Raw genomic sequence first — 15,103 nt, forward strand, 5'->3', positions numbered from 1 at the left:
TGCTTTATTTATTTCTTGCCTGCTACTTAGGGATGGATCTTTTTTATATAAAACCTATGGTTATAGTAATCTTGTTAATACTATTTTGCTGCAAAATGTAAGCAAATCTGTGAATATATGTGTGGTTGCCGAAAATCAGGCCTCAAACGCTCTGCCGTGTGCCTCAATATTACTGGCAAACCCTGGTGTAACATCAGGGAAATGTCAAAATGTTTAACACCTTAAACGCCACAATGCATATTAAAAAAAAGTTATGTGGGCCAAACTATTAAATACATTTACAGTATTAGTTTATGCATTTTAAATAGTTATACTTTAGTTTAAGTACAAAAACTTACATTTTTATTGTATTTTAGAATTATTTTAAGTAAGAAGCACGTGTGCATCTCGTGGCCACAAATAACTTTTGGATTCCTGGAGCCATGTGATGCACACGTGCTTCTCGTATAAGGCAAGAATAAATCTATCGTAACTTGTTTATTTTATACGTTACATTCGCTAGAAAAATGTATTTCGTGTTAGTTATTAGTTGGTTGTCGGTAGGCGAGGTTGTAGTGTGTATTATCAGTTTTCAATATGTCATATGAAATGGATCAAAAGCGTTTGCAAAAGCTGGTGGAAGAGTTTTTTTCAGATGAGGAGAGTGATGACAGTGTTCGTGATAAAAATTTTTAATTAGATACTGATGACGAAATAAGTAGTTCTTCGTCAAATCAAGGTTTTCCGGAGAGCAAGAGACAAAAAATGCAAGCTAATTTACAAGGTTAACCTTCAACATCGCAAAACTTAAGAACAGTAGACGATACCATTGACAATGTTATTTCCCAATATCGACTGCCAGATAATGAAAACTCTTCAGAAGACGATAACATTGTGATTGATGATAACCAGCCCTTGTTATGGAATATGGTAGATGGTCAGAACTTGAAAAACATTACATTCAGTGTTCAAGACTCGGGTATCAAAGCCGACTTTTTCGAGATGTATGATAAAATTCCCATTGACTTTTTTTAACTATTTGTGGAAGACAACATTTTTGATTGGATTGTGCAAGAAACTAATCGATATGCACATCAAAAGATGAATATAGGTGGCCACGTTCCAAAAGCTAGAATTCATAAGTGGGTAGATACAAATACCGAAGAAATAAAGACATTTTTGGCCATTCTTGCCTGGATGGGATTGCAAAGATTGCCAAAATTGTGTTCATATTGGTCAAAAAATCCATTATACGAAAGCAAAGTAACGTGTCTTATGTCGCGTAATCGGTTTGAATTATTACTTGCCAATTTACATTTTAGTGACAATGAAAATATTGAGAAAGGGCTTCGACTGTATAAACTATCACCCCTAGTGGAGAAATTGGTATCAAATTTTCAGAGAGTGGTAGTGCCGGAGGAAGAACTCTGCATTGATGAAACTGTAGTTCCCTTTAGGGACCGACTGTCATTTCGGCAGTATATCAAAAACAAGAGACATAAATTCGGGGTGAAGATATACAAACTCTGTTTGGATGGAGGTTATACTTATGATCTACAAATTTATTGTGGTAATGATAAAACTGAAAATATGTCAGTTCCGGATAGTGTTGTGTTTAGTTTAGCTAATAACTCAGATGTTGGACGTACTATATACACAGACAATTTTTATACTAGCGTTACATTAGCACATAGGTTGCTAAACAAAAATACAAATTTGGTGGGAACTTTGAGGCAAAACAGGTAACTTAATCCTAAAGAAGTGACAGGTGCAAAATTAAAGAAAGGGGAGATTATTGGGATGGAGAGTAACACAGTAAAATATGTTTTATAAGGAGTACAGATTCTTGGTAAATCGATTTTTTCGTTCCCCCCTCCCGTCGAGGGTAGGTATTAGGGAGAAGCCAATGGTAGTAGTGTTAAATTTTTTTGCATATCTTCTGAGGTCCCAAATTTGACATTCTCATTAAAATTCAGCTTATTCGTATGATTTTTAGAGGTTCAGCAGCAATTTTGCCTCTGAATACTGAAGTATTTAGTTACAATAAAGTAGACGATAAAAAGTAATACAAATAAAGTTTTAGACAATTTAATTTTCTACAAAAAATATCTTTTACAATCTTCTGTAAGGTTAATAGTTTAGGGGATACAGCGCGAAAATCCTTTGTACTCCTTTTTCAAGATGGCGGCCTAGAGACAAAAGTGGCAACTCCACAAACTTGAACTTAAGCTTATACTTACTCCCCAACACATCAAAAATATAAAATTACGTTCCCTGAAAACTGCCTGCTAAGGCCAAAAAACGTAACATTTCAATGGGCATTGTTATGCTACACAGCTAAGAAATTCAAATCTATATCATTATATATATATATATATATATATATATATATATATATATATATATATATATATATATATATGTATATATATATATACATATATATATATATATATATATATATATATATATATATATATATATATATATATGTATATGTATATATATATACATATACATATATATATATATATATATACCTATATATATATATATATATATATATATATATATAATCAAAATTTTAATTTTAGGAATAACAGTGGTGTTGCAATTTCCAAGAATAACAACTAAAGGAAGTTACATAGAAATGTTCATAAATCAATGTATATATATATATAAGCGGGGATCCTACAGCTTCTGCCGCTTCCCGCATTTCGATCGCCATCTTTTTCTATCTCTCCAGGTGTCTTCATCAATGGCTCTATCTTTCATGGTTTCCATAACACCTTGTATCCAAGACTTGGCTGGTCTTCCTCGTTTCCTTCTATTACTTGGATTGTATTCCATAGCTCTTTTTGGCCATCTGTTGTCGTCCATCCTCTGTACGTGTCCATACCATATTAACTGTCTAGTTTCTATTCTTTCAGAAGTTGTATGTACTCTATCTGTTTTTCTTCTAATTTCAGAATTAGGTATACGTTCTACTCTTGATATACGGCAAGCTCTTCTTAGGTAGTCCATTTCAACCGTGTCAACTTTTTTCTTTCCTTTTACTGTCATTTGCCAACATTCTGCTCCATATGTAAGAATGGGCTCTACAATTACTTTGTAGATAGTCATTTTAGTTCTCATAGTAGCTTTGTTGGACCAAAGTATCGAATTCAGAATTTGAACACTCTTCCTGCCTTGTTGCACTCTATAGTCTATATCTCGTTCCGTTGTTCCTTTACTGCAGATAATACTTCCCAAATATTTGTATTCGTAGCACCTTTTCATTTGTCTAAATCAATGTTACACTCGATAATAACTTTAAAACTTCAGTTAACCAATGCTAACGTTACAAGAGTTCCAAATATTCAAATGTGCGGGATTTCTTTTGTCCGACAGATATTTTTTATACCTGCTAATCATCTTAATAGCTGCGGTTTGGCGTGAGTAAGAAATCTTCCGAAAATTGTTTGATAACTTCTGTGTAGCTGATCAATTCGGTAAATCCAATCCTGCCTTGCAAAAATATAAATAAAAGTAATCACCCGACGAACTGGTTCTTTTATTAAAATCGTGACCGCTGATATGGTTGTATGTCAATGAAGATACACTCCGTCAACGTTGTTTTGAACATTTTTATCAATTCTCAACAACAATTTACTTAAAGTTAATCCAGCGAGAATTTAGAATTCCCATGATCGGCGGAAGGTCAGAAGGTAGTACCAGCCGTACCGCAATTTAAAATAGTGATAATAATAGTGATAGTTGCGGATATTTACGGTTTGACGTCAATAACCGAAAGAATGCGTAAAGCGAAGCAGAGTGTTTTATTTGTTTTCGTATTATTCTTTTGTTTTAATGTGAAAGGACAAGATTATGAAGGTAAGTGTCGTGTAAAATATTCAATTTTGGACAGAACCGGCTTTGCTGTTAGATCGTTTTTATACGTATTAATTTAATTTATTAAAATATTTATCAAGAATGAAAAGATATAACGAAAATTGTTTGCAAATATGACTCGTATTTGTTTTGTTAAGTTTTGTTAAAATATAACAAACCAAAAAGGCCTATTTTTGCATTTGTTTTTAGAATTGGCCCAAAAAGTGAAAACAGGCTATTTTATGAATTTTGTTTCAGAAACTAAAAAAGTACAAAAAATCTTTAAAATCGGAAATTTCAACAAAATCCATTACAAACTAATATGAAATCTATTAAAATAAATAATATAAATGCCAATATTTATGTTGTTAAACCATTACAAAAAATAATAATTTATTCAAATTGTAAAAAGAACTCCCGGAATCTGTGTAATAGTTGGAATCTTATATAAGTTCACAATGTTGCCACATTTATATCTGTTTTATTATATAGTGAAAATGTAAAAAAAATATATTTGAAGTAATAATATATAATAATTTAAAATAATTCCCTTCCTAATAAAAGTTCTCAACATTCCTAAAGGACTTAAACATAATCTGACCAAACCTAACCCAACGTAATTGAAACTAATATAAACAAGTTAATTACTGTAAATTAAACAAGATATTAACAATGTTAACAAGATATACTGACTGCAGTTTAGCCAGGTTTATTGACCACGTGACCTAAATGACCAATTAGAAGGTCATGTGGTCGATAACCCCGGCCCACTCGAAAAAGATGCTCTTTTGCACCGTGTGAACAGGCTGGTATTGCAATGATCTGTCTATCTTGTATTATATGTCTATTTTCCATAGTGACTAAAACATAACCTGACCAAACCTAACCCAACCTAATGGTGACTAATATGTTTATAACTGACGAAATACAAAACAAAAAAAAATATTTATTTTTTTACAAATTTAATTTTTTTTTTATTTCTACAAAAATTTGCAATATTTTTTTTTAATATGTCATCATTGTTTGAAAAGTGAGATGGCATTACCGATACCTCAATCAAGACGATCTTTTTGAAAATTTATGTCAAAGCAGGAAAATTTTAAAATAAGAATTATAGAAAAAATATAGTTTGAAAAATAGAATCCGTATTTTTTAGAGCATTATAAAATGAGTAGAAAGATAGTCATAAAAGATATTTCAAATTTAAACCCATATTTAAGGTCGCTTGATACCTAAACAAAAACCTATGGCTAATATTTGTTTTGTTAAGTTACATTGTTGTAATAATTTAGGCGTCATTTATCGCGTTTCTCTTGCAATTAACAAAAACAGTTGCAATCCCGGCTTTCTAGATATATTTGGACTGCTTATTCTGTATCTTGCATTTAGAGTCTTCTGTCTAGGTTGCTGATCAACGTGGCTATTTGCACTTTCAAAACTGTTGCACGAAACAATTCGATAAATGTAATTCCAAACCATTCACGAAGGTTTCGCAGCCAAAAAATTCTTCTTTATCCCACGCCTCTTTATATAATGATCTCTCTTTGTATTATGAACTATAGAAACTCATATCTTGTGCTTCTACAGGCGTGACCAAGAAATTACAGCTTTCTCTTCGTTAGAGTAATTATAATTTCAGATTCAATAGTCAGTCTTTCCAGCACTGCCTGTGTCAGCACTGATTAGTTAGGACTAACCAACTAACCAAGTTAGGAATTATCTTTCCACACGATATAGGAGTATGGAAAACACATAACATCTAACCATTCTAATTTTTAGAGTTACAGATAGATACAGTGTTGTTAACAATTTTTTATTTTGACGAACGAAGCTCGTGCTTGTCCAATGTGTGATCGAATTTCTTTTAAATGGTACTTACCAGTGGTCTCGTTGAACACAGTTCTAGTACCGTTAAACCAGCTCAAAGACTTGTCCAATAAAAACTAATTGTCCTCAATTTTTGTTAATTTTTGACACGACCGTCATTTCGTTTTTCTCGATATTGACATGTATACCGTGCGTTATACTAACCATTAATATTTTATCAAAGTCGGAGGTCTCCCAAATTGTTGGCCATCATACCTGTATCGTATATTTGGACTACAACCTCTTAACTCTTAACAAAAAAAATCTATGAGTATAAAAATCCCTGCCCAACAAATCAGCACCCTGGAGTATACTTCCTCATATTGCAGGACAGTCCTCTACAACCTCCAAGCACTATATCGTCCCTCATCCTACGCAATTATCAAGATATTTTTCCAGATCTAAGATGGTCATTCTTGTCTATTTAGTCATCTTGGTACTTCGTATTTTGTCGTGGTATGTTAGCCTTCAACAAATTCTCCAATAGGTACTCATTTTCCATTGAAAGTAACTTATCGTGCTTTTCTTTAACATTACTTTATTTCGTTTTCACTAGAGTCATTTAAATAATTGTAACACCAGTGTGTTAGTACATTTTTAAGACAACAGTATTAATTTCACAGTGGTCCAACTCTGGATCATTTTGATCTAATTCCACTACAATCACATACTTGGTTTCTCCCTATTAATAATTAAACCTTAAAGTATAAAATGTTTACTTAATATTCTGACCATATACCTTATATCCTTCTGATCCTCAGCAAATGCATGTGGAAAACTGTTCATTATCTATATAAATTGTTATCCGGTTTGTCTTTATCGTCTTTAGTATTGAATTCAGATAAAATTTAACAATAGTCACAGCTGCGGTACAAATTTTCTTAGGTCTTTAGCAATTCTTCACATAGCTCTTTCCCAGACCTTGCCACTACCGTCGCCATTTTCATGAACTTTTAATACTTATGCTGTTTTCAGTTCGGGTTGCAGTTTTTTGCCTCCCAAGGAGCTTTTAAAGACGAAGTCACGGAGTTGTAGTAGCAAATCTGGTACTTAATTTAAAAGAGCTATGAAAGGTCTTTTAAGTCCGGAATCTCGTTAATTTTTTAGGGTCAATAATTTTTTTCACTAGTACTGCAATAGTCACTATGAATTATCGAAGGGGACCAATTATAAAAAAAAAATCTCTTTAGATATCTCTTTTCTGTTTTAAGATATATTAAAAACGTTTAAGTGTTAAGATCTTCTCTTTTAACTTTAATTACGATGTTGCTTCTTTCTGGCTTCGTATTTTATTATGATCACATTTTTCTCAGTTTTCATATTTATAACTTAAAACAAACAAACATAAAAATTTCAATTCAAAATCCTTTTGAAAATACAGTTTCTATTGTGGTTGAAATACGTTGGTATTATGGTTTCTATTTATCATATTTAATAGGAACCAATATCCGACATAATTATCGGATTATCGGACAATAAGTCTGGAAGAAGAAATATTTAAAAAAGCCCTAATGAATACAACAGAAGGTATTCAAATCATTTAAATTTAAAGCATTTTCAAGTAGTTACTTGATTGTAATGAAGCCGTTGTATTTACTAGGTAGTTTTAGATAATTTGTTTTTTCGTGGTCCTTTATTTTTATATCCTTAATGCATTTTGTGTGTATTTATTTTCCCAACCTTAGTCTAGGCTTTGTAAAAGCTAAAACCAAATCTAAACTAGAGGGGAGTTGATCGTTAAAGGGCTTCTATAAGCATAACGCTATTAAAGCTAACATTGGGAATTCTAAAATTTCCTACTTGGCAAAACTAAATTCAAATCTTTACCACTGAGCTTTCTGAAACTTGAAAAGCAGACATATTGATGAATTAGTCGGCAAGGGAATCTACAATATACATTCACGCATACCATTCATCACGGTAAAAATTCGTAGTGAATTAAGTTTCAGGTACTTGCTTATACGTGTTTGAACCTCTTTAGGTCTCATCAGAACGACATATGCAGTTGCTCTATACGTATTTCTACCTCTTTAGGTCTCATCGGAACGACATTACAGTTGCTCTTATACGTATTTCAACCTCTTTAGGTCTCATCAGAACGACATGTGCAGTTGCTCTATTAAAGCTATTCAAACATGTGTACAAATGCAACTAACAAAACAACCATAATCCATCACAGACTTTAACAGCAGTTCTTTAGAATGTTCCATTTCTTCCAGAATTTCCCCTTTACCCTGCTATGACATGTTTTATTGGTTTTTGACAATAATTATCAGATAAAGTTTTTGATATCGAGTAATTGATGAATAGCTTTAAGTTTAAATGTATCTGTTGCTTATTAACTAATCCAAGAGCTCTTGATTTTCCTAATTATTGTTAAGTAATGGTATTTTTAATCTTAAATGATAGGTAACTGGCATTTTTATAACTATAACAATCTGCTGAAAAAGTATCATTTAACCAAAGTAAACTTTAAAAAGCGAAATCAGGTAGTCTTTTATATAGTTTGGAACAAATTCTAAGAGACCTTGATATAATAAAAATGATAACCAAATAAAGACCTTTCAATTCTTGAACTTTTCAGTTTTACCTGATTAAAGTTAAAAATTTAATTCTACTGGATAAGACCCTTTTTCAATGTAAAGTAATCAAATAAAGAAGGATTGGGTCAAATATGTCAATAAGTGTTTATAAATCGTTGAATCGTCCTTCGGTTCAAAAAATCATATTTTAATTTTTATTAGGATCTTTTTGTTACACAACAAACCAAACATCTGCTTTTACTCGTCCATTTAATCTAATTCTAATAGATGTATAACTATAAGATGTATATTTACCTACTATATTACTCTTGGGCTGCTGAAACATCTCTAAATATGTATCCTAATTTATCATAGAATGCTTTTTCTTTAATTTTAAATAATTGGTAAATCTGTTACTAATCTTCATTAATCTTGATATATTTATAATTTTTATTTACAATAAAGAGTATAACAATACCATTTTACGCTAAAGCAGGATTCATGAACATGAGACACATGCAACTCAAAATTGGCGGTCATATCAATAAGACTAAGAACATTAATATGGTTCTTGATTTTGTATGGCTGCGAAACATGGACACTTAAACAAGAAGATATCGACCAGTTAAACGCATTTGAAATGTAGCTGCATACAATAACCAACAGAAGTGTTGTCAAGGATAATTATTTGCCCATATCTGTAGAAAATCGTTAAATTTAGAAAAACCAAGACAAAAATAGATAGAATTGTTCCATACTGGTCGAATATAACCAGTATAAAAAAGGAGGACGAATACAACATGTAGTGCTCAATGGACTGAAATCTGGACACTGACAGGTGTGATCAGCTACATCGATGGGACGAGAGAATGTTAAGAAAAGTTAACGGAGTCGTTGATGAAGAAAGACTTTGATGTAAAAACTAAGAATAATATGGTGCAACTGATACTTTTAACCTTCGCATAAATTATATCTAAACGTTTAATTCCACTTGTTTTGTCTTATATTTGTTTTATCAAGTTTTACGTTCTTGGAAATTCCAATGAGACTGTCAGTTGTAGCATATTAAAAATGAAAAAATCAACATGGCTATATAATTTTCTAAAAAAATATTTTGCTTACATTGGACATATTATTTTAACATAAGGATAAAATAATACAATATTTATACTTTATGATGCAAATTTATTTTATAATGTCATAAGTTCAAGGTTTTGATAGTATATAAAAATATTTGTTTATAATATTGAGTGATTTATTACTTATAAACAGGAAAACATGTCTAGATTCTTAAAGAATCTTCACAAATCTTGATCTACGGTTCTAACAATTAGATATATACTTTCAAGTTTTGACAGTGGGTAACAGCCCTCAAAGCTAACATAACATTATCTTATCTCTACTTTAGCTTACCTTTACAAAAAAAATATATTTTAATACGATATCTTAGAGCTCTATTTATATTTAACAAAAAAAGTGGCTTCAAAGTATTTTTTATAGTTCTCCTGGAGGAAAGAGTAGACAATAGAAAAATAAGTTTAACAAAAAAAAAATATGAAATTATAAAGCAAGTGTTATATATTTTCAAAATAAATCGAGTATTATAATTTTAGAATATTAAATAAAAAATATGCCATACACGATAATCAGAATAACGAAAAATCAAGCATACACCCAAAATTATAAATGAAAAATCAATAAACTTATATTCAAATCAAAGACCTCTTATTTTATTCTTTCATTTACTTTTTTACTAGTGACTCAAAAATTGTACATTTACTTTAATTTTTAATTAAGAAAAACAATCAATTAAAAACAAATAACTCTTATCTAAATAAATGGTCGTGGTTGTTAGTTTCTATTAAGTAAATGACAAAACTAACCTTTTGTCCTCAAAACGGCTGACTTCGCCCTATTCTTATTCGATTGTGACCTATTCACCTTGCTCTTACTTCCCAGTTTCTCCAAATACGCTAGCTCTCTCCTCTGCCTATCGTTTTCGATAAAACAATTCTACAACTGCATTAATCTTTTCCCAAGTCCTCACTTAAACTCCTGACTCTAGGAACAACCACTTCTCTTTAGACATAAGGATATCTTAGCTGATTGACTTGGTCAAACATAAACCATACATCTGTTTTTTACTTACCGTCATTTATTTCTTCAACTTCTTTTGCCTGCTAGTTTTTGGAAACTTTGCTAATTAGCACCATAGCACTGTCGTATCAGAAAAACTGTAGTGTCATCTCCAGGAGTTCAAACCACAATACCTATTTCTTCTCTTGGCAGGACTCACATCGACCTCTCAAACCTCTTTCGATCTTTTCTAAACCAATAAGAACGCACAAATATCTTTTTTATTTTAGCCGTTTTCTACCAATCAAATTTGAATGTTGTCACAAAAAGCCACTGCTACCAAAACCCCATCAATCAAACATATCTTAAAACGTCTTAAACATTTGTTCAATTAAAAAAAAAACAAATTTACTAATCCTATGGCTTTATATGTTTTCTTATCGTTCCTGGTACGCCTTACAATACAAAGGCATCTTAACATTTTATTTAATTTTTTTTTACACAATTCCTATCTGCATAAATGGTAGAACAACTGCAATCGTCCTTTTCCCCGTGAATGTCCCCTTTGTCTCTACACAATTATGATTCACTAATTCAAAAACACACCTAATATCCTCATACCTGGTTTATATTTTTACAAACTTAATATTACTGTGTACAGGGTGTTACGATTTTGTCGGTCTCTGATTTGATTTTTGTCTCAACATTTTCTTTTTATTTTTTCAGAAATTTGAAATCCTACTAATATATATTATATATATATATACATATATATATATATATATGTATATATATATATTATATATATATATATATATATATATATATATATATATATATATATATATATATATATATATATATATGTTAGTTTTGATATTTCCGCGGGAGCTGTATGTTACATCAATGGTATTCCGGGTTTGACTCCGCGTTAAATGTTGTTGGTTTTGATAAAAACCATTTTGACGACGTTTCGGCAAGATCTCACTTGCCATTTTCAAGTCTCTCTGGATGGTCTGCTTCTTGTCGATGTTCGAGTGGACTCGAACATCGACAAGAAGCAGACCATCCAGAGAGACTTGAAAATGGCAAGTGAGATCTTGCCGAAACGTCGTCAAAATGGTTTTTATCAAAACCAACAACATTTAACGCGGAGTCAAACCCGGAATACCATTGATGTAATATATATATATATATATATATATATATATATATATATATATATATATATATATATATATATATATATATTATAATATATATATGGGAGTGTCTTTTAGTTCTCGTTCATCAAGTATTGATGAACGAGAAGCTTTTAATTAACTACTTTTGTTAGCTTTTTCGTCACAATACTATGTGTAAATGAGAAGATACATCTCTCAAACAACAGCAATTATGCTGTTAAAAGTATGCCGGTAGTTTTTACATTCCGGTAGAAGATTTTTTTTTTGTAAAACCGCCATTTTTATTCATGACATCATATGTCCGTTAGATCGGAACGTTAAAAACTATAATTTTGAACAAAAACATTAATTGGCACTTTTTGTGTAGAATAAACCGTTCTCTCAAAAACAGCGGTTGAAGCGACCGGTAATTTTGAATATGTAAGCGCGAAAAATCAATTTTCAAAATAAAATTTGTATTCACTCGATGATAAAAATTCGATATCTTTTGATCATTGTTCTGTCTACACAAATCAAAGTGCGTTTTAACGGTACAAAATACAGCTTTCGTATACAATGCTTCTTGTCGTAAATAAAGTCAGTTCCTATACAGCTAGTAAAAATAAATAAACGTTGCGCAATTTTTACCATTCTTTACAAATCTCATGGGATCAATAAAATTAATCACTTCCATTGACTGGTCGCTATGTAATTTTTATTGCTATAGGCTAATATTTAAAACCTACAACATAGAATTTCAATTTTGAGTTTTGTGAACAAATATGAGACATTTATACTAGACACACTTTTACCTAAAAAACGCCGAATTTAAACTTTCACATTACAAACAATGTCACTTTACGAAACACGCTTTCACGACGACGACTAAATGGAATTTTTATGTTTAAGTTGTGTAGTTTCGAAAAACGTACTTACTTACGTATTGTTAACGAAAAAAAGTATTTTTAAACGTTTTAGATCATTTGTAAATTGAAAGTTTAAATTCAGTGTTTTTAGATTTATCTCAAATGCCTCATATTTGTTATTTAAACTTAAAATTGAAACTTCATGTTAAAGATTGTAAAGATAAGGGACTAGCAATTAAAATTCCATAGTGACCGGTCAATGAAAGTGATAAATTTTAATAATCTTATGAGAAACGTAAAAAATGGTAAAAATAATACAACGTTTACTTATTTAACCGCTTTATGGTAACTGACGAAAATAAGAAAAACTTTATACGAAAGATTCGCTTTTCACCTATAAAACACATTTTCATTTTGCTCGATAGGACGCTCTGATCAAAAGATATCGAATTTTTACCGTCGAGTTGATAGAAATTTTGTTTAAAATTGATTTCGCGCGCCCATCCGACATCGCCAGTCGCTTCAAGCGTTATTTCTGAGAGAACGATTTATTCTACAGAAAAAGTGCTAATAAACGTTTTTGTTCAATTAGTATTATCCCAGCTACATTTTTTGTTTGAAACATTTTTTTTTTCTTGCAATGTACAGACTTTCGGTAAATCGATGTTTTCCCTTTCCCCCTTACGAAGGGGTTTTAGGGCGATGCCCAGAGGTAGGAGTGGCAAACATTTTTGCGTCTATTTTGGGGTCCCAGATTGACATTTTCAGCAAAATTTAGTTTGATTGTATGATTTTTCGTTGTTAAGTAGCATTTTCGTCTCTGAGGACTGGAGTATTGTAATTGTATTTCAAAAAATACCATGGTTTTTTATTCAGTTAATTATTCTCTTTAAAAAAACACATTTTAAATGCTGACTAATAAATATAAATTTATTTATGATATAAACGACAGAAGAATCTATTATTTTTTGTATATCTGCTAAATACTAAGAATAATCTAATTGCTTTTTCCATTTACAATTATTATTATTAGTTTGAAGAATCGGATGTATTTATTATTTTATTATCATTTCAAAAATTTAATAAATTTTATGTAAATTATATTTTATTATTAATTTGAATTAAATAGAATTAATGAAAGATATTAAATACAAGATTAGATATAAATGAATTAGGAAATTTTAAAAATTACGCTAATGAATTTCGATAACAACTAGGAAACGAAATAAAGACACTAATATAGAACACATTTAAAAATAAAAATAACAATTGAATCGCTTGTTTCAACACCGACATAAGGTACTAAAACGTAATTTTACAGTAGAAGCATAAAACTAAATAATGAAGTGAATAAACCAAGTTCCTCGATAATTCAAGGAAATCAATGGTATCGTTTTTTATATGGAACGTACGTTTTCTAATGGAGAGGCGTTTAAAAGTGACTTAAGTCATTTTTAAAACGACCTTATCTTGTAGACCATCCTATAGGATTATCTATCCACGAGCGTTGGAAGCGAGGTGCCAGGAGGTGCAGAAATTGCACATCCTTCTCGTACAAAAATAAATTACATAGAGAAAATTACAAATTTTTTATCTACTGAACCAGCGGGAGGGTAATGCTTTTCGAGTGTGTGTTTATATGCATATACGTATGTATGAATGTTTGCTATGTATCTATATAGTTTCATATGACCATTTCGATAGTATGCGGCAGGGCCCCAACGGTTTGACTGATTTTAGCAACAATGTGTCGTAAATTCGTAAAGACCATGCTAGTGACAAGCTGTATCATGTTCATGCCAAAACAACCAAATCAATTATATATGGCAAAAAGATTAGAAATGTATTGATGTATTGGGCTATAATTTAAATAATAACTGAAGGTGGCTAGGTTTTTGTCCAAATTTGTTTATCACTTTGTAAGTAAGTTCAGTATCCTCCTCAACTATTTTCCTATAAACACTCGGCATGTATAGTCTGCTTAGCCTCGCATCTCCCATCGTTAACGATTCCACGTCTTCACCCGTCATGATGAAGACGTAACGTACTAAATGTACGTTCAATGATCATCATCATCATCATTTGGCTCTACAACTTTATGTGAGTCTTGGCCGCGTTTACTATTTGCCTCCTTTGTTGTCGGTCCTGATCAGCTATTTCCCATTGCTGTATTTCCATTTTGCGTAGATCACTGGCTACACTTCCATCTCTTTCTTGGGCGACCAACTGACCTTCTACCATCGGGCCTTTCCCAGAATGTGGAGTTCAGTCACAGTGTTTCGTCTTGCGTCACTCGATCTTAGTACGTGGCCCGCCCATCTTATTCGGTTTGCTTTAATGTAGCGTACTAAGTTTTCGTCTCCATATACTGTCTGAAGTTCATCATTGTGTCTTCTTCTCCATTCTCCTGTTGTCTCTTCTCTGCAAGGCCCATAGATAGACAGCAGTATCTTGCTTTCCAGTACTTGCTTTCAGAGTACATGTATCGCTTCCATACGTTATTGTGGGACGAATTAATGTCTCATATACACCTGTTTTTGCTGGTATTGAAAGTATTTTTGATTTAAGTACCGTCATTAACGAGTAATATGCCCTGTTTACTGCAATGATCCTGGCTGCCACGTCCTTTTTATATTTATTTTTAGATGTTATGATCGCTCCCAGGTACTTGAATTCTTCACGACTTCAAAGTTGTATTCATTGATTGTTACGTTTTGTCTAACCATTGCTCTTCGGTTCTTCGTAACCACCCATGTTATAT

The 15,103-nt window shown here is 31.4% G+C and overlaps 1 protein-coding gene across 1 annotated transcript in view; it reads left to right on the forward strand.

Annotated features, from left to right (window-relative positions):
* The first annotated feature begins 3,522 nt into the window (after positions 1-3,522).
* LOC140441458 (trypsin-1-like) overlaps positions 3,523-15,103 on the forward strand; it is a 55,983-nt gene continuing 44,402 nt past the window's right edge. The window contains exon 1 of the mRNA XM_072532193.1: positions 3,523-3,852. Coding sequence (XP_072388294.1) covers positions 3,774-3,852 — 79 coding nt within the window. The 5' untranslated portion in view covers positions 3,523-3,773. The remainder of the gene's footprint in view (positions 3,853-15,103) is intronic.

This window comes from Diabrotica undecimpunctata, chromosome 5, assembly GCF_040954645.1.
Source record: "Diabrotica undecimpunctata isolate CICGRU chromosome 5, icDiaUnde3, whole genome shotgun sequence".
NCBI classification, from domain to species: Eukaryota; Metazoa; Arthropoda; class Insecta; order Coleoptera; family Chrysomelidae; genus Diabrotica; species Diabrotica undecimpunctata.